The sequence below is a fragment of the Drosophila simulans genome, chromosome 3R, assembly GCF_016746395.2.
Source record: "Drosophila simulans strain w501 chromosome 3R, Prin_Dsim_3.1, whole genome shotgun sequence".
NCBI lineage: Eukaryota > Metazoa > Arthropoda > Insecta > Diptera > Drosophilidae > Drosophila > Drosophila simulans.
The window spans coordinates 19,346,693-19,366,604 of NC_052523.2; the positions used below are offsets into that span (position 1 = coordinate 19,346,693).

The window sequence follows — 19,912 nt, forward strand, 5'->3', positions numbered from 1 at the left end:
TCCAATGCATAACGTACGGCATATGCATATTTAAAGTTTTATAGAATACGAAGACAATTCAAATAGGTGATGTTGTGGTCAAATTAGCCTTAACTATTACACGTGCCCAAAAAAAGGGTACTATGCTTATAATATAGAGGATTAAACTAAATTAGTGATGCAGTGACTCATAGAACACTTCCAAAACATATTGTTGTAAATTCGTTGAAGGCCTTTTACTGGCTACGTCACGGTGCTATTTAGCTTATCCGCTCCTCTGAGACGACAGCGCACACAACTATTGAAATCGGCGTACGAACTGGGGCATCTTTTCTTGAAGGAACTGTGCTTCCGGCACAGGTTCTCGGTCTTCTGTTTGGGGCTCATAAGGCGCACTTTCTTTCGACACGGCGATGGGGTTTTTACATCCTTTAAGGCAGTTGTGTTGGCACCTAGAAAGGTTTCCTTGCTAAAGTCGTTGCGCAAATGACTCAGCTGCGGGTCGTTCATGTTGATCTCAACCATGGGCACGGCAACTAGTGGCGTTGCAGCTGGCTGCCTGCTGGCTTCTGGTTCATCGTCTGTTAAATAAGTGTTATGTTTTGATAGATATATAAGTCGTGGAATTGCGAAGGAAGTGGGCTGATCATACCCAGTAGCTCCACCACGCTGTTATCGGTCTGCTCCCTTAGCTCCTCGCCAATGTCTGCTTCGTAAAAGCCAGCGGACTGTTCGACAGGCAGCGGGCTGCTTGAGTTCATCTTCATCTCGTAGGTCACCTCGTTGCGCTTGCGGACAAAGTAGCGTTCCAGTTCGACGAACACGTCGTCCAGAACGCTCAGACGCAACTGCTGCTTGGCCTCGGGTATGATGACCTCCTCGAGTTCCGCCCGCAGCTCCAGCTCGATATCCGCCCGCACAGCCTGCTTGCAAGTGCTGAGCAGCTCCTTTTTATACGCGTCGATCTCGCTGCTAATGAGCTGGGCGGCCTGCTGGCGCCACTGGGCATTGTTCTCCGAGCAGGCAGTGGGCGTGCATCCTTCCACATCGCACAGCGAGCCCCGCTCCTCCTCCACTTCGCTCAGCTGCGACTTGACACCCTGCAGTTGCAACGCCTTGTGGCGTCTCAATTTGCGATCGGCTGCAAGGCAGCGTCGTCGGAAGCAGTGCATCTCCTCCAGTCGCAGCCGGCACATGGTGCATATGTGCTGCGGCAGACCGTCGCCGGGCTCAATCTCCAGTGATGTGCAGACCATTATCCGCAGAGCAGTTGATCCATTTGCACCGAAAACCGCAAAGTTGGCTTCCTTCGACAAGCACAGGCGACAAACATTCATGTTGAATTTGGAGGCAAATCGGAGCGTGGCAGCCGTACACCTGATTAGGCACGATTCGGAATAATGGATAATCTAGCAATCTTTCCAAGCAGCCAGTTTAGAACATGAAACATAAAACCATTCAAAGAAAAACAAACTGAAATTGGGAACGTAGCAAACATCAACAAGCTTAGCCGATGTGTTATCGATGTTTTTAGTGTGGCCATGCGGTTGAGCGAATGCATTTTAGTATTTAAAGGCTGACGGCTCTGCCATTGATGTGGCCGTATTTCAGCAAGACACTTGGCGGTAGAATTTCAAATATTTAAAATTTTACAAAATACTATAGCGCTCATTTGAACAACCTGAAATATAACAACAACACACATTCTTTTATCAAACAATTTCTTTATATTTCATTAAATATTAAGTATAAATACGCAGTTAACTATTAAGTATTATATACACAATTACAATAAGATATTCAGTCACTATAATGCTTCTTCTATATACAAAGTACGATATATATTATATCAAAGGGCTTGAACTCGCCGCCGCACCTCAATAAATTATGCAATTCAATTCCATGATAATATACAGTAACAGTCGTCTGTGTTCTCCGGGAGTTTGCCGATTGATTTTCTCAGGATGATTTAGGATCTGCGCCGAGGATTGCCTACTTACAGCTAAAATGTTTGCAAAAACAATAAGTCAAGGACATTTAACAGTGTTTTCATTTCGTTTCGCATCGTTTTGATTTCATACTCATTTGCTCATTGCTTTATCGCTTGGGTGGGGTGTTTTGTGTGTGGGTTTTTGATTTGTTGTGGTAAATAAATAGTATCGATCGATTATTAACGATATTCAACATTGAAATACATCAATCATTAGGCATATACATAACTACAGGATATAATACAATACAGGATCGTTGGGATCAGGATCGGTCTTCCTGGATTCCATCTCAATCGTGGCGCCAGCTCTGCGGCAGCACGTAGTCCTTGACCTTGTAGAGCGCATTGGCATACCAATGGATGCCATTCTGCTGCTGCGCCGAGCTCACCGCCTTCGGCGAACTGTGCAACTGCTCCTTGGCGGGCAGCCACGCCTCCAGCGTGGACAGGAGGCGCATGGGAGCCAGTCCCCAGTGGGCCAGCGACTGGCTGTTGATCACCGCATAGCAACTGGCGGCCACCGAGTTGACCACAATGGTGCCCTCGCGGGTCAGCGGCGCCACCACGCCCTTACTGCGCACACTGCCCACTTTGACGACTCGCTGGGGCCTCAGCTCGCCCGTCTGCACATCCCGTACGAGCACCTGGTTCTTCTCCTCGATGCGATCGGCAAACACAAACGTGAGCTTCTGGCTCTCCGGCTGCCAAACGCTAACCAAGTGAGCCGGCGTCACTGTGAGCACAGCTCCACCGTCCGTGTGCAGCTGCACAAAGTTCTGCATCTGCTCGAGGTTGCGGTCCATGAAGAGGATCACTTCGCTGTAGACGCCCTGTCCGTTGGCGGTCATGCTCAGGACACGGTCTCCGATGGAGAGCTCGCCGAGCGGCTTCCGGACTCCACTCTCCAGCAGCGCTGTGCTCTCCGGCGTGAAGCAGCCGTGCACGTGGGAACTGATCGACGAATCTGCAAGTAGGAGAGGAAAGGATTCGGTTAGAAAATCGGATTTTAAATATTTATAAGGTACTATTAAATATTCCTAGAAAGTTCTAATAAATATTCATATCCAGAGTAGTTACATGATCACTTTAAAGGCTTGCATGCGTGTTCATGTATTTTACACAATCTAAAATCTGATCTGCAGATTGCTTGTTTGGTTACTGAGGGCCGCCCAGGTAATGGCATTAGTTTGCTAATCTAATTTGGCGTTAAGCATCCAATTGCCAAGCCCAACAAGTCAAAAAGGTTTTCACAGATCCGGGGCTGGCCCGTTGCAGCCCAATGTGAAACAATGGGCACGAAAGGACTGAAAGGACTGCCTTTTGCGGCTCGCCAACAAGCCAGGAACCTAATGCGATCGTTGAGCAGAGATCCGAGATCGGAGATCAGCAATCTGCGATCTGCCAGGCATATCAATAACAAGCGGCCGACGTGTTTTTGTTTCGGCTTGCACAAAAATTGTGATCTTGTTTTCCCTGCAAGATTAGCCGTGGGATCAGCATCAGCCGCATGCGAAGCCGAACTCGAGCCAAAGCCGCTTAGAAATCCCAGGGAAAAAATGCAAAGGAATAAAATGAGAAGAAACAAAAAGGGGGATGTGCCAGGTAGCAGCTTGTGGTTTGTTTTCCCAACCTTTTTGGCAACCTGTTGGCAATTACCGAACATGCTGCAACCCACCTAAACAATAATCGAAGTGCAGGCCACATTAATCATCATTAATGGGTATCGGATTGCAGGGCCCAGGCCCACCCAGATGCATCTGGAACATATATCGGGATGCACTTTATAGAACTTTCTCTGGGGGCCTTCACACTCCACACTCGAAGCGCCGATGCTGCTTGTAAAATTCAAATTAAAAATTCCAGACCAAATGCGACCACTAACCGCGCGCTTTATTATAATGAGCGGCCATAAAGTGGCCTTGTTGCCGCTGATGCCGCTGCTGCTGCATGGAATTCCAAAGAAAATGCACCTTCCCAGTGGCCAGCCCGAAATTCCCATTGATGCATTTTGGTAAACAGAGACAGGCGGACACACAAAAGTGTAGAAACAATAAAAATCGGATTAAATACATATGGCTGGCGGTCTATAAAACCCATAATCGATGTGGATGGACGAAAGGGGAATGGGATCGGAATGGGAGTAGGAATCGGAATCGAAATCGGGCCCAAAAGAACACACGAAATGGACAAAAGATTCTGGGGAGATGGAGAGAAGGAAGCGCGGTAGTAACAAGAAAAATTGGTGTGAAATCTACCTTCTACCAAAACACGGCACTGAAACCGAAACAGAAACAGAAACCAAAAAAATAAAAAATAAAAACGAGGGACAAGAAAAATCTCAGGCCGTCTTCGTTGTTGGCGGTGAGTGGAAAGTGAAGAACTTGAAGGGTCATAAATTAATAAACCATTAAAGTGGTTAAAATTATCGTTATTTTATCTTTGTTGTGAAGACTAAACTGATAAATTATTACAAAACAGAGGACAGCCAAGCTGGTGCTGTTGTTGTTGTTGTTGTTGTTGTTGGCTTGGTGACTGATCGTTTGGACAGCATTAACATGAACATGCAACAACAGCAACAACAACAACACGCGCTTGGGGGCTTTAATGCGCGCGCGCGACACACCAGCAACAACAACAACAAAAGACAGCAGCAACATTGGTAAGAGCGAAACAAAAAAAAAAACTGAAAAAAAAATTAGTGTCGACAAAAAGGTTTACAGCCATTACTCTTCGTCGTCGTGCTGCTGCTGTTGTTGTTATTCCTTTTGCTTTTGCTGCTGCTGCTGCCGTTTAGGCCCCTGCAAACGAAAGACTTAGGCAGCGAACTCGAGGCGCAGCGAATGCTGTGCCAAAACTGTCATAAGCCCGTGGTTTATGTGCAGCGGCCTATCAGCAATCAATCGCCCCGTAATTTATTGATAGCTAGCAGCACCACTAGCACCACTGGCAACACATGGCATTCAGGACCCGCTGGACCACACACACACACATGTTGCCGGACGGGCAATGGGATGACCTGCTTGCCACTTGTTGTGCGTCGGCTGACCTTTTGATATTGCCCAAGGAGAGCGAGTTGGAGTGGGGGAGGATGACAGCAGGATCAAGGCTCATAGCCTGGCGGCTCCTTTCATAAGCAATTAGAATCAATGAGCAAGGACACTCGGCTCCGTTTCCTTTCCCTCGCCCTTTTGTCCTGCCGCAATCTTTATGGGCCGCCACCAAAAGTCACAATATTGTGACTCGACTGCGTGTGTGGGAAAGAGGCGTGGCATCTTGTAATTGTAGATGGAAATTAAATGAACAACTGACAGCCGGTCGCACCCAAAGTGTCTATCTGTCTGTATGTGTGGGAAACTTGAAAGGGAAAATCCCTCTAGAGCCGCTAAAGAAATGCAAAAAACATGAAGGAAATGAAGTATGAAAGAGGAACCGAAGAGAGAGAGCAAATCTTGGCAAGAAAACTTAATTGTCTTGGCCCGTTTTGGTTGGCTGATCGGGCCAAAAGCATTTTCTTCTCGGTCTTTGGGGCAGTTTCGTTATGTTTCGGGGAAAACTGGTTGCTGGCCATAATGGCAGCTCACGGATACACACTTCGACGGCCAGGCTTGTCTTAACTGATGATGCTAACTTGCTGGCCGTTCGGTGTATTTTTTGTTGTTGTTTTTTCTTCTTTTTTTTCAATTAGGCCCGCGCTCAGGTTTTAGCCCGGCATTTAATTCATCTTTGCCTCTTTGCCAGTTTGCCAGTTTGCCTGTTGCCCGTTTGCCTGCTTCTCCAACCGTCTTGGCCAGTTTGTGCTGCCTGAGAAACGCTTTGGGTGTCGTATCATCAATTCGTTTAATTTGACAGGCGCAAACCTAAACATGTCAAAACAACAGCCATGCGGTTAGTAGTGGTGGTTGCCGCCTCTGGAGCCGACTTTTCGGGTTCCAACCCAGTCCGCAGTCCTCAGTCCTCCGTCCCCAGTTCCCAGTCCTCGTACCCACAGACCATCCACAGTCCGGTTTTCGGACTTTGTTGCCGTTTTTCTTCCTCTTTCGGATCTTGAGAGTCGTGTCTTTTAACTGGCACTGGTACTGGTACTGGGCACTGCAGCCGTGGCCAATTCGGCGGATGCGAAGTGCAGGGCGAGCTGCGAGCGGCTGAAATTTGCCAACGCCTGTCAGCTTAGCGATCGCCAGTAAGAAACATGCGAAATTACGCTTGTTAGTGTCACTTCTGGCTAACTGACCAGGCCCACCCATCACCCAGCACCTCGGCCAGCACTTTTTGCTTCCTACGGACTGCACTAGCTTAAAACAATTTTCAGTTGTAAGGGAACTTAATTTAAACTATACTATAACATTATGAGTCACAGTTTGATAATATTCATGATGCATGCTTTTGATATTTACACTGCCTAAATTGTTACCTAACTTATGCATAAGCCGTAAAATCGGAAAACTACGAGTATTCATTATGAAAAATGACCAAATAATGAATATAAAAACAGCGATTAAGTAAACTATGTATGTGGATAATTACCTGACTTGACGGAGCAGTAGATGTGGCGCCTGCTGACGTAGGAGACCCAATCGAATCCGGCCTCGACGGCCAGGCGGGCGAGCATGCCGTACTTGGACTGGTCGCGATCGGAGGTGGCGATGGTCACCGCTCGGCCCTCGTAGTGGAGCGACTCCTGGCCGTGGTGGTAGTCCTCGTCCCAGCTCTCGGTGACCAGCAGCCGGATGCCGGGCCATTCGTTCATCACCGAGTAGGCCAGCACGTTCAGCTTCTCCTTGCAGCGCTGCAAAAGGGGGCAGAGAACGAAGAGATCGATTAGGTATTGTTAATAGTCAGACGCCATGTTTTAAGTCACGCAGCACGCACGAGGGAGCGGGATGGCTACACTGCTGTCGGCGGGGGCGTGGCATGCGGGCGTTCATTTCGGTGGCCCAAAGGGCCCAATGCGTTCATTTTGCCCACTTAGTGCACTCAACAAAATTATTGAGCATGTTGATGTGGAGATGATGTAATTTAAGGGAATATTATGAATCTCTAATTCTCAATGAAAATCATTAACTTTATAATTAACAAGACTATAGCTATACCTGAACAAGAAAATTAACTAGCTAGAGGAGGTACTTTTTTTTCCGAGTTCTTCTACCTTCTTCGCTCTGTGAGTCTGCCCTTTTTGGCCGCATCCTTTGAACCTGTTGCTGCAACCTCAACAAACAGGCGATCTTGTTTGCCCAGTTCCCTTTTGGCCAAAGGCTTATTTGCCCATGCTTACGCGCAGTTCAAACACTGACCCTCGACGATGGCGATGGTGACCCTAACCCACGCTCGCAGATAGACCTTTTATTTTCTCCCTTTTCACTCTTTGTTTTTCCTGTCGATAATATGAAAATGCTTACGCTTTGTTTGCCAATGTGGTGGGTGCTCATCCGTTTGTCGGCTCGTTTTCATTTGATTTTTTTAGTGGATAGAACTGGCCGGCCGGGAGAAATGCCAGCCAAGCAGAAAAGGATTCGAACAAGTCTATGCAAATATTTGAGATCCCAAAATTCAAAATTCGAAATACGAAAAGGAAAAAAAAGAAACGTGTAGACTCGGGCGGGGCAACAAGAGAGTGTCTTAAAGATTGAGCCAGCCACAAAATCAATTATCAACGGACTGAGTCCGGGGGTGACAGGATGTTGCCTTTGTGGGCAAACAGAATGCGAGCCGTAAAATCAATTTGCGACACGAAGATCCTTTTCTTCTTTTTTTACTTGATGGCAAACCAAACCACAGCGATCAGTTGCAGTTGCCTTTTCGGGCTTATGTTTTGATGAGGTGTGGATCTGTAGCGGTCACTGTTTGCTATTATTTGGCCAAAACAGGACTGCCAAATTTGTCACACAGTCGTGGCCCTGTGGCAAATTGCGGTGGCAGGCCGCATTCCGAGAAGAGTTCAATGATATTTGCCCAACGCGCTGCAACTTTGCTTTATTAAAAGGCTTAACCAGTCGAGAGTTGAGACTTAAGAGGCGAGAGCCAAGTCGTGCTAATGAGCACAAAAGCGTAACGACAAACAGAGGATCGCTGCCAACGAGTGTGTATATCCATAGCCATGGAGCCATGGTTGGGGTAAAGACAAACGCTTTTGTCTTAAGCACTGCCAGCCAACGATGTTTACCCAACATGCTAATGCATTGAGCTCGAATTCGAATCGATGCGCTGGACGCGCAATGTACAAACAACGGCCCGTCTCAGATCTCGGATCTGGGATCTGGGAACTGGGTTCGGGGATCTCTCGAGACTGGGATCTCGCCTCGCAGATCCCATATTCCACTGCACTCCGCCCAACTTCGTTTGCCGACGGGTGCGTAAGGTAAACATTTACGGATACACGGCGTCGGCGGCCCAAAAAGATGGCTAAATAATGTGTGTGCCTTGTAAGTGGCCGTTAGACAACAGCGTCAAGTGTAAATAAGCCCGTGCCCTGGCAACTCGGTGTATCGGAAAATCCCAATACCCATATTAATACCTATGCCCATAGCCATACCCATACCATCTCCCCCTAGGAAAGCTGCATTAATTAGACATTCAACAAGGTGTGAACTTTGCCTTTTCTTCAGCCATTACCCCGAAAAAGGGGAAAAAACTCAGAGCCCCGAAAAATCCGACCACGCCCCATTGTGCATTTTTGTTTATATGCATGGATGGGGGGAGCAACTGCATTTGATTTTGCTATTTCGGTTTCTGGTTTTTTATTCCTCACCCATTTTATTCGCCTCTGATGCGTTTTTAATGGACGCGCGACTGCAGTTTTATTGATTTAAATTGTCTGACTGGCTGGCTGCCAATTTGACGCTCTTAATGGTCGGGCGAAATTATTATGGCACGAAGATTATTAGGCACTCATCATCATTAGCCAAGTCAGGACGCGAGTTGGCCGAGTCAGTTCGAGTTAATAGCCCGCTCTCGACCAGAGACAAGTTCGGGGGCTTTGTTTGTTTTGCCCATCCCAAACCCAAGTCCACCATACCAGGCCATACCATACCACACCATACCATACCATATACCATCTCCCATCTGTGGGCTTTTTTGCGAGAGTCTCGGATTACTTGTCTTGGGTACCCCAGGGAAACCGACGATTAGGAAACGACACAATTTAACGACATAATTCAAGTGCGCATTAAGTTACGGCTGCCAGGGGAGTCACCCCTTTTTTTATACACATATATGCGGCATATATGTGCATATATATGCAGATGCACGTGCTCTATGGTGTAAGCAGATATGGCATATCCTTTGATTCCCGGCACTGATTGAGATCGCAGAGGAAGCGAAAACTTACAACTGAGGAAGCGACACAGGATATAGTCGAAAAAATACGAGTTGAAACACTGAAGAAATCACGTCACCCACCTAAACGATGCACACATACGCCCTATATGCGATATGTGTGTCAACGGGGTCTGAGGTGGGCCACTTGAGGGCCGCCACTTAGGTGGCAACTTAGGGTATCTCGGTTTCTGGAGTTTGGAGTTTGGAGTCTTGAGTCCCAGAATCCCTTGCCATCAGTCAGCGCGCCTTTTAGCGCCCTGTGTGGCCCACTCGACCGCACAATTTTCCACACTTAATTGGCAAACTGTTATGGATCCCCTGATTGATTCAAGTGCACTGCCAATCCGCAGCTCCAGCTGGAATCTGTTTATTTGTGTTGGCAATCTATTCACAGCTCGTCATCGCTTCATTAGAATTAGCGGCGGTCTTTGATTTGTTTACGATGCGCTGGCAGCGCAATTATTACAGCGCAAAAATCAATCGGCCAGCAGAAAAATCTGAAGTTTTAATTAATTGGAAACGAATGGCACTGTGTTTACGGAATCTGAGGAAATCATCTGGGGTCCGAGGTCTGCTCCTGTCTGTTTGTTTTCGCCTTTTTTTTGTTTCCATTATAAATGGCAGAGCATAAAGAAGTTGAAACCTTTATTGGATTAATGGGGGATTAACGGTGCTGTATCGCGGCTAATTGAATTTTTACCACTTTGGAAGATGGCATATAGCAGTGGTTAAAGTCAACTGGTAGATAAGCCAAGTTTCGCAAGTAATTGAATTTCCCACTGTTAAAAATGCAAATTAAAATTTTCCATTTACTAGACCTTAAATCCACTCGCCACAAAAAAACAAAAAAAAAAAAAACCCAAACGCATTACAAATGCTCGTAAATCACGCGTCAAATAAATGTCCATAAGGGGAAGGCGTCATTTTATTGTTATTAATTAAATGCTATTAATTTGCAGAAATCGTAAATTAAATCTCAGCTGTGGCCTATTGCCCGCTGCCCCACCTGCCTGCCACATTTAATGTCCCCCCGGCGATCAGCAAAAGTCATTTGGAGCTCGAGCTTGGAGCTGGCAGTTGGCGGTTGGAGTAGCCAAGAGTCAGGTAAGAGCCAAGTTCGGGCCGGGTCTTAAATGATAAGCGCCATAATCCCTGATGTGTGATTAACTTTGATGATGAGTTATGAGCCGCACACTGGCACCGCTGGAGCAGCGGACAGCGGGCAGCGAGGGGGTGGCGGCTGCCTTGGGGTCTTCCATTCGATCCCCGGATCCCCTGGATCTGGGATGACTTGCAGGAATGGATGCGGAGCAGGAGAGGAGCCATGTGAAATGTGAGTCACTCGCCCAGCAGTAATGTGATAGCCGCGACGCGATCTCTGATCGCGATCTTCTTATTCTCTCCCGGCGCAAGTTCATAAAAGTTTTATGCAAATAAAGCAAAAGCCAAAGCCAGAGAACCAAAAAGGCAAATATCGATGGCATTTTGGGGCAACAAATCCTTGAACATTCGCGCCTGAGTGCCCTCGTAAAAGTATCAAATTGATTAATAATAATAATATAAAAGCATCTCGCACAAAAGCAAAACAAACAAACAAACAGTGCGAATCCGCATCGGCGATATATACATATACAACATATATGGGCTTTATATGGAGGGGCTCTTTTTTCGGAGGAGACGATTTGTCCACTTTGCCTGACTGATGTTTGTTTGATAAGTTTGATTACTTTGTTGGCCGCAGGAATGTTCCCACGAAATTGGCTGATGTTTGCTTATCGCAGCATTTGACGTGATTTGATTTGAGTTCCTTTTCTTTTTTTTTGGCAAAGGGAAAATGAAACTGAAGCTCTGACATCATCCCACCCAGCGATTTGTGTTCTTTCTCTTAGGTTTTGGTTCTTTTTTATGTCATAATAGGATCAATTTTGAGTCATAATGCTCTATTAGAATGGCTCGGCTGAGGGCTTACTTTGATTTGATTTAGGTGGAGTTGATTTGATGGTGATGTGCATGTCTGGAAGATCAGGGATGGAGGAGCTGGGGTCTGGAGTTTGACGACTGGCACTGCTGCATGCATGTCAATAATCATATCGGATTACCCATTGGCTTTGCCCTCAGCCCCATTGTTGCTACAATTTATGAAATTTTAGAACTTATGCTGCGGCTTTTGACGCATTCTTTTGTCCACATCCATATCCATCTGTCCGCTGCGGTTTCTGCTGCTCTGCTGCTCGTCTAATCCCGTGGCATTCAAGATTCAACTTCAGATACCGCAGATACATCAGCTCAGCGCTGAAGAAAAGTGTTGCCCTAGACACATTCGCCGGTAATTACCTGAGCCAATGACTTGTCATAAGCTCCCAGCACTTTACGATGCATTTGTTCGTTTCGGTTAGGAGCTGCATTGTGTGCCGCGACTGCTGAAATTTCGCAATTTGTTTATGCAACCGGAGGGAAGCGGAGGGAAGTGCAACACACCCACAGTCAGGGCCACGCAGCTAGCAGTCCGCCTTTCGAGCCTTTTAAATGGCCACAACGAATTGTTTAGCAGCTGAAATTCACGCACAGCGGCCAGTAAGTCACTCGGTCTGATAGCCAGATCCAAATCCACATAAAATGCGTTTTAGTTGCGCTCTGTTGGCACTCCACGGTGCTCCTTGCAGCTCCTCGAGGAATGGGAAAAGATCTCAATGTCACTGGATATAGACACTACGACTTCGGTAGCGGAACAGTTGCCGTTGTAAATATTTGTCCCGTGAACAACAGGATTTTTATGTGCGCCGAGTGTCCTTGGCCGTTTAGTCAATCGCCCGAAGGACCTTGGCCTTCGGTGTGTCACTGCGATTGTGCTGCCGTGCGAGCAACTGTTAATTGTTCGCCAGTTTCTGGAAAGGCTGCAATACCTTTTGATTGCATATCAAATTCAAGGTAACATCTGAAATGGCAGCAACCTTTTAGAATCCCCCGATGGGCGCGTGGCAGTTGCCAAATGCAATTTGGAATTGGTTTTCAAAGTGAAACTCTAGCCGGCGAACAACTGGTTCGATAATACGATTTTACTTCACAGTACAGTAAAATCAGATTTTAAAGTTCTAAAGCGAAACACTAAGCACTGACTAATAAATCAACAAATCGAAAGTCATACTAAACTCTTTAAATCAACTATATTAGTCGGATGGCAGGCGTAATCTGTCTTCCCACAATTCTGATTATTGGTTTGTTGTTCAATAGCACCAAATCGGCCAAGGAAAATGGAAGTCCGCCATAAAAGCCATAATAGCTCGTTTATGGCGCTAATCAATAACAAGGCTATTTTTACACATCGACACTTAAAATTTCATTAAAGTAACACGAAGATAAGCTGGTTGTGCGCCCATGGGAAGCGTGCCGATTATATATATCAGCAACTTCAATGTCGGCCCTCTTAGGGGGTCTTGACTGTGCTGATCCGACTTCTGGCCGCAATGCAACCACCCCATTCATTGCTGGCTAATTGGAAATGTTGTCGCTGGTGCTTGAATTGAGCACTTGTTTTAGCTGTTTCGCACTTTGAAACCCAACCACCGCCACCCCCACCCCACCAACTGGTTGGTCATCCCACCGCCACCCACTCCACTTTCACTGCCCCTGCCCCTTTTTTTATGGCGATAAGATACTGCTGTTCTTCGCCGTAGCTGGTGTCTTAGCACACATTTTGTTATGGCACCGATACAGCACAACTAGCAACCTATAAGTATTTGCACCTAAAGTAATTTTCACATTTTTCAGAATGAACCATAAGAGAAGCGGCAAGCAAACCCATTTTCTTTCAGTGCCAGCATGTAGCTACACATGTTGGCAAATATAGAGTCACTATCTGGGGGGATAGGTAACCGTGTATATTGGCGAACGGGCTACTTGGCTGCAGTCCGCTTATCAGACAATCGCCGGCGATAAGCGGCAAATGCTCGCGTGCCTCCACTTTTGGGGCGCGGACAGGTGGGCGGGGTTTGGCTGAGTAAAACCTGATAAATACCGGGACTTGTAATCTCCCGCATTCGATACCCTGTTTGTTGTTCAGCGCGAAATCGAAAACGCATTTGCGAAGCGTACACACACAATGTTGAGTAAACTATGTATTTGCAATGATGATCCGGGGATCGATTGGGATCGAGGTTGTTGAACGCGCTGGCGCGGTTTGTTTGGATTTCGGGCCGCTTTGCAGCTTTATGGCTAAGTTCGATGGAATTCAGGCGCTATCTACCGTTCTGCCGTCGAGTATCGGGCTTCCTGTTTTTTTGCACTTGCGAAACAAGTGCAGTGCGGCGATAAGATGCATAATTAATCATATAAATGGCCAATGCTCAAAACTAATGCGATATTTCTTCAGCCCAGTTTTATGGCCGCAACCGCCACCATAAAGTTGGTGAAATAGCCAATGCTCGATCAAGTCAATGATTGGGCACTTTTCCGCCACGTAGCGTTTATCAATGGGAACTGAGTGGCACAATCTCGTGCCATCGGGCGATCGCTAGATACGGGCTATAAAACAGCGCCAGCGATAAGCGATCGCTAATTTGACAATTGAATTTGGTGACCACGACTGGTGGCAAAATGTGTGTGCAGTGCGCAATGAGCACGGAATTAGCCTAGCCGCAAATCGGAACCCAGCTGTCTGATATAGAAGACGAATTCGGAACAATATGAGCAATCAAATGTCATCTAAATGGTGTGTGTTTGACTTCCCTACCTCAGATTTAGCATACACTTCATTGTGTTACGATATCAAAGTAGGCTTACTTCTATCACAAAATAATACCTAGATCAAATATTAAGTGTACTATTTAAGGCAATACAAGTTCCGTTTTGATATTGTTATCTCACATGATTTTTCCTAGAATTAGTAATTTATTTGGCGTAAGACTGGGTTTTTACTACATTTCCGTTGGTAACAATGCTAAATGCTTATTCATGACTAGATTAGTCAGTCAATATTTTGGTTTTTACAAATTATTTCCAAGTCACTATGTCACAATGATTCCGATAAGCGAAACTTTCCCAATGATGTATTACAAATTTTGCTACTAGAAACGATAGGGTGTTGGGGTTTTCCTTACCTTGCTCATCAAGCGATCCGCTCCGGTGCCTTCTTCGTCGCGGAAAAGTATGTCCCTGTTGTAGTTGGGCACGAGGTCCTTGAATTTGGGCGAGTCCCGACGGATCACACCCTCCAGAGGTCCGGAGGCGCTGTTCGTGTACTCGGATAGATTGGGAATCGTCTGCTTGAGGACCAGCGGGTACAGGTTGCGCGCCCTATGACGACCCAGTCCTCGGCCAGGACCGCAGCTGTGAGCCGGGCTAAACATCATTGGCAAGACGATCAGCAGCAGGGCCACCAGAGAGGTCAGCCTGCTGAGGCAACGCTGCGTATGCGCAATGTGGCGCATCGTTTGCGTTTCTGGGCTTGCGGAGATGGAGCTCGCTGTGGATTTGGAGCTGCAGCTGGAACTGGAACTGTGGCATTTGGCATCCAGGGAGAGACAGGTGACACTGGCGGCACTGGCCCAAGGCACTGAGCTGTGGTTATCCATGATTTATCTAAGACTCGTTGTTTGCTGTTTCTCTTGATTGGATTTTGTATCTCCTCTTATTATTTTTTTGGTTATTTAGCACTTCACTTTTGGCACACAGACACGCTTATTTGGCGACACGCTTGTTATTTAGATTTATGGTATTATTTGGATTTAACCTGGCTAAATCGAAATACTTGAGTCGGCGGAATCGCAGATCCTAACTGACTTAACTGTTCTCCGCTGAACTGGCAGTTAGCTCTCGGATCGGACAACCGTTGCGCTCGCACTGTGATTGACAAATGACATTTCCGAGCGGAGTATCGTGCGCGCAGAGTGTTCGAGTGCGAGTACGAGTACGGCAGCGAATACGAATGCGAGTATGAGTACGAGTACGAGGGTGCTTTCAAGAACCCTAGGCCTTTCAGCTCACACCAACACGCACACTACCGCCTCGAGTTCATTCCGAGTTGTGATTGTGTGCGTAGGCCACTCGACGATCGATCGGCTGTGGTGTTCATTTTTATGCTGCCTTGTCGCGAGGAAAGTGGGAGCGGGACAACCGGATGATGCAGCATACTCACAAGACTGGTTTGCAAGTGTTAGTGCCTGAGTCTTCGGCTTCTTATGTACAAGCGATGTTGGCAACAGATGTTGGATGGCATGCATGGCATAGTGTGCTGCGGTCCATTATGGCCATGGATGAAAGTGTGTGCCTGTTGCCAATTGGATGTGTGATGGTGTGCGTTGCTGGCGGAGAAGAGCTGCAGCATCCTCGACTGCAACTGCAATTTCTCTTAACACTTGCACTACTCGACCCGACTCGACTCGACTCTTGTGGCTTGTTAGCCGCTTCTGGCCCTGCAACTCCTCCATCTCAGCCAACTACGGCACTCATTGTTCACTTTTTTCCGTTGCCTTTCTTCGTTTTGTTGTTCGTTTCGCTTTATTGCTTGTAAATTAATAATGTTCCGGTTTTTTGTGTATTGTGTGACTCCTGGGCAGCCTTATATATATACACATATATATTGTATATGGTATGTGGAGTACATATGGGTTCAATGCTGCTTCCGTTTGCCAGTCTTCACGGAACGGAAAAAGTGCTTAAGACTCTAAAGTAGTTTATGATCATCGAAGGCTCCGAGCTTATGTCACCCAGTGAGTCATTCGTATGCCCCTCAGGAAGTGGTCATGTTCCGATTAGATATCGCCTTAGGACCTACAAATTACTGGTTAATTTAACGAAGGAAATTAATCTCCGCCAGTGGTTCCGTTCAACGCCATGTCAATAATCGCAAATATGTCTATATATATTGCAAAAACCGATAACGATTTTGGCAAATACAATTTGCAATTAGGTACCTTATATTTATGCACAGCAAATAACTAAGTTGCGGATTGATGCCGCTCTCTGGAAATCAATAAATTTCCAGTTTTATCTCTGTTGACTTTGGCTAATATAGAATTCCCCACAACTGGGAAATCTCCAATTTAACTTTAGCTTTTTCGCACATTCAGAACGTATATCTGTGGCAAGCGCTAATCTTTTGTTTTGGCTCTTTTTCCAGACCTTATTTTTTTTGCGGTTGCACCAGGTCTATTTGCACTGTCACTTGGCAAGCGCGAATCGTGGAATACGCCCGTCAATGTGTGCCCAAGAAATTGTCACTTTCCAACGGGGTAGAACCAAGGGCCAAGGTGCACCTGCCCATGTAACGGATTCCACGGCGGGGAGGTGCACATCATTATTCTTTTTTTGGTAACGCTCTGGAATGCAAAGCATAGCATAATAATTTCGACAAAAAACGAAATGAATCGAAGTAAAAAAAAAACAAACGAATCGAAAGAGGAGAAATACAATAGCTGGTCGTGGCGGCAAAAGATATAAGAGAAGGCAAAACGCCATCAACAAGATACACGGAACCAAATTAAAGATGAAGAAGCTGAAGTGGAAGGGGTATAGGCTATACGAGTCTTGGATGCTGGGGCATCGGGCATCCGAGTGTGTGTGTGTGTGTGTCTGTGTGCGAGAGTCTATGTGGCTGCCACATAAATTTCTGGCTTCTTTGTGTGCGCCCCGAACTCATTACGTTCGTCGCTGTGTGTATCTGTGTGAGTTTCGAAAAGCCCGTATGTGTCTTTGGGCCTCCGCATCTGTATATCTGTATCTGTATCTGTATCTGTGGGGCGGAGCTGCTTAAGGCGCTCATTTGTGAATGAACACACAACACACCGTGAACAAGCCAGATACAGATGCGAAGACCATCCCGGGCCCATGGGCAGACAACAATCGCTCCAGCACTTAATGAGCATGAATAAATGGCATCGCAGACCGTGGAGCAAGCGAGACGGCCAGCGGGCCTCATAATCACGATCATATAGATCGCGCTCTTAGCCGAAACGGCTCACAAAAAATACAAAAAAGAGCTAAACAAAAAAAAAACACACACTAAATAAATAAACTAACAAAAATGCCTTTCCAGACCCTCCGAGATAAAAAGCCGCAGATTAGTTTCTGTAATTAGATTTGGTCCAGCATTGATTTATGTGAATATTAATGGGGCGACAGCTATAAGTCGAAATTGAATTTTATTGGCAACCTGTAATGCTGCACGGGGAAAAAATATAAAATAGGAATTCTTAATGTCAAAACATTAAAGAAAAATGTTTTTTTGTATTGGTATTTATATCTTTCTTTTTAATTTTATGTTGCGAAACTATATCATCAACGAAAAGAGGTGTCACTTGAATTACTCATCTACCAAGTTAAGATTAATATTTCTCCCTTGTGCCAGAGCCTTCAAATAGACGAACCGGAAATATCCAGACCATTCGCTGGCCAACTGGAATGCTCAAGAGCCCAGCAAGCTGCTCCTTTCCTCCAACTCGGCATGGAATCCATGGACAGATGCCAAAGAGCAGATGGAACGCCATTTTCTGTGCGCCATGGCGCGTCCGCATCCAACGGCGTCTCCGTCTGCTTTTAATTTCTTTTAATGGAAGTTGTTAACATGGCTGCTGCTGCCTCGCCCGGATCACCTCCATCTCCACCTCCACCGTCCTCGTCGATCCCTTCCTGCTGGTCTGGGTCTGATTTTCGGCTTGGATCCCACCATTCCCACCAACGCCATGGGTTGCGGCTGATTTGCTCTTTTTGTTCTCTTACTTTTCGTTGGTGTTTCGATCATAAAACTTCGATATGAAACTTGAATTTTTGTTTCTTTTTTAATGCGCTTCCCCGTGGTGTGGGTATGTGGCTTATGTAATGTGATTTGGGGTGAATGAAGGGGGAAAAGCCATATTGTAACTTTTTAATTTAAAATATAAAACAACCAGCTTGGCTGTAAGTAATTTAAGTTACTTTAAAGGAAGCGCAGGTGATCCAATGAAATAAAATGTTAGTAGGTTAGTAGTTTCGTAACTGAATAGCAAACTAAACTTTTGTTATATAGAGTATCTAAAAGCCAATTTCGATTGTGACTCCCCAACTATGCCGCTCTCGCTTGGGGTTCATTGAATTTTAGAAGTGCTTTATGATCACTGGGCTAGCTGTGGCTGCTGCTGGCAAGTTTGTTGCCAAAGTCTTTTGTTTTGGCTGCACAAGTCGCGCGGCTCTGGCATTAGAGAGAACCATGAGCGGCCACATAATTAACAAATAATAATGGCCATAACGCGTGCTTTGGCCCCGTCGCACCGGTTTGCTCGGTTATCTGCTGTGAAGGTCGCGGTAATTTAATAACTGATACCAACTAATATTTACGAGAATATAAATATTGTTTATAGCCAAATTTTAATGGCAGCTAAAATGGTTCGTATACTCATAACAGCAGCAAACTAAAAACGATCGAAACAGCCACAGTTCTCATATCAATGAGAATGCTGATTTCGATTTGATTCCGAGAATCAGGCACTCAATCATGCTGCGAGTTGTGGGACTCTTGTGTTGTGACTGCGGCGGTTGCTTTCGGCCTGCCTCATAGCGTGCGACAAATGCCACTAACGGTTTGAGGTCTCTAATGGATGTTGACATTTACGGCTACCAGGGATTGGGATTGGGTCGTGGAAGGGAAAGGGGAAGGGGAAGGGGAAGTGGCTGTGTCCAGGCTGTTTAATTCACATAAATCTAAGTGAAATGCCATTGGGGAATTGCTGCCGAGATAGAAATTAGGCAAATGGATGGATGTGCCTCCGGTATTCTGGTGAATTTGCCACCACAAAGGCACGAACAGCCACTGAATGGTTTCAGCCCAGGAGCAAAATGAGCAGGGGCAGGGGCAGTGCCAGTGGCAGGGGCAGGGGCAAGGGCCGGGGGCTTGTAACATAAACATTCACAGCCAGCGTCCAAGTAACTGGGCATAAAAAGGGTCTCATCCCAAGTGTCTCGGTGTGTGCGTGTATACAAACATTTGTCAACCGGGCTCCTTTTGATCCTGACCGGCACGAGAGTCAAAAAGTCGTAAGCGGCATAGTTATCATTGTGCAGTGGGTCCATTGTGCTATCATCTGGCAGCGATCGATGCGGTTTAAACAGCAGTCGAACGGCCGAGCAGTCGAGAACACGGTGAGTAAGCAGTGCCCGTTGGCCCAAAGGAGGGCCGAACAGGAAAGGCATTTCGGCCACATGCGGCGCGTATTTGGCCAACAGTTTTTGCACGAGGCAAACCACAAAAATGCAGCTAAATGTGCGGAATGTTCCTGCCAAATCAGTACACAAATCAAATGTCGGCAGATATGGAAACATATGTCACTTATTCGGTGGAAAAAAAATTGAACTATGATAACTGACATCTTTTTATAAAACTACAAAAACACCATATATTGAAACGATTAAAATTATTTCAACTCTTACAACAAATAAATAAAGTTTATAAATACTAATCCTATATATTTCCCAAGATTAGTTAAAAGAAAGTTAAGTATTTGTTTATTAAAGGGTATAGCCCACTTCGACCTAAGGGCCCGCACTCCTCATTCGTTGTTAACAAATTGGACTGCATCATAGAAGGAATAGCGATCCCATCGAGCTTCACCCATGCTCACCACAAACCAAGCGGCAGCACTTACTTAAAATATTAAACAA

General features: G+C 46.0%; 2 protein-coding genes across 2 annotated transcripts; both read right to left on the reverse strand.

The window, feature by feature from the left end:
• Positions 1-9: 9 nt before the first annotated feature.
• LOC6729199 lies at positions 10-1,524 on the reverse strand. Its single transcript, XM_002104484.4, has 2 exons — positions 632-1,524; positions 10-560 (listed from the first exon to the last, which is right to left on the reverse strand). The coding sequence occupies exons 1-2, from the start codon at positions 1,314-1,316 to the stop codon at positions 223-225; spliced, it is 1,023 nt and encodes a 340-aa protein (XP_002104520.1). The 5' UTR covers positions 1,317-1,524; the 3' UTR covers positions 10-222.
• Positions 1,525-1,687: 163 nt separating this feature from the next.
• LOC6729200 (protein hedgehog) lies at positions 1,688-15,242 on the reverse strand. Its single transcript, XM_039295465.2, has 3 exons — positions 14,380-15,242; positions 6,494-6,755; positions 1,688-2,933 (listed from the first exon to the last, which is right to left on the reverse strand). The coding sequence occupies exons 1-3, from the start codon at positions 14,851-14,853 to the stop codon at positions 2,260-2,262; spliced, it is 1,410 nt and encodes a 469-aa protein (XP_039151399.1). The 5' UTR covers positions 14,854-15,242; the 3' UTR covers positions 1,688-2,259.
• Between the last annotated feature and the right edge of the window lie 4,670 nt (positions 15,243-19,912).

Bases quoted from the DNA above. Each gene is read 5' to 3' on its own strand.
- LOC6729199 (XM_002104484.4), bottom strand. From the start codon at position 1,316: ATGAATGTTTGTCGCCTGTGCTTGTCGAAGGAAGCCAACTTTGCGGTT. The intron at 561-631 runs GTATGATCAGCC...CTTATTTAACAG, and splicing joins CAGCGTGGTGGAGCTACTGG to ACGATGAACCAGAAGCCAGC.
- LOC6729200 (XM_039295465.2), bottom strand. From the start codon at position 14,853: ATGGATAACCACAGCTCAGTGCCTTGGGCCAGTGCCGCCAGTGTCACC. The intron at 6,756-14,379 runs GTAAGGAAAACC...CCCCTTTTGCAG, and splicing joins CGGATCGCTTGATGAGCAAG to CGCTGCAAGGAGAAGCTGAA. The intron at 2,934-6,493 runs GTAATTATCCAC...TCCTACTTGCAG, and splicing joins CTACTGCTCCGTCAAGTCAG to ATTCGTCGATCAGTTCCCAC.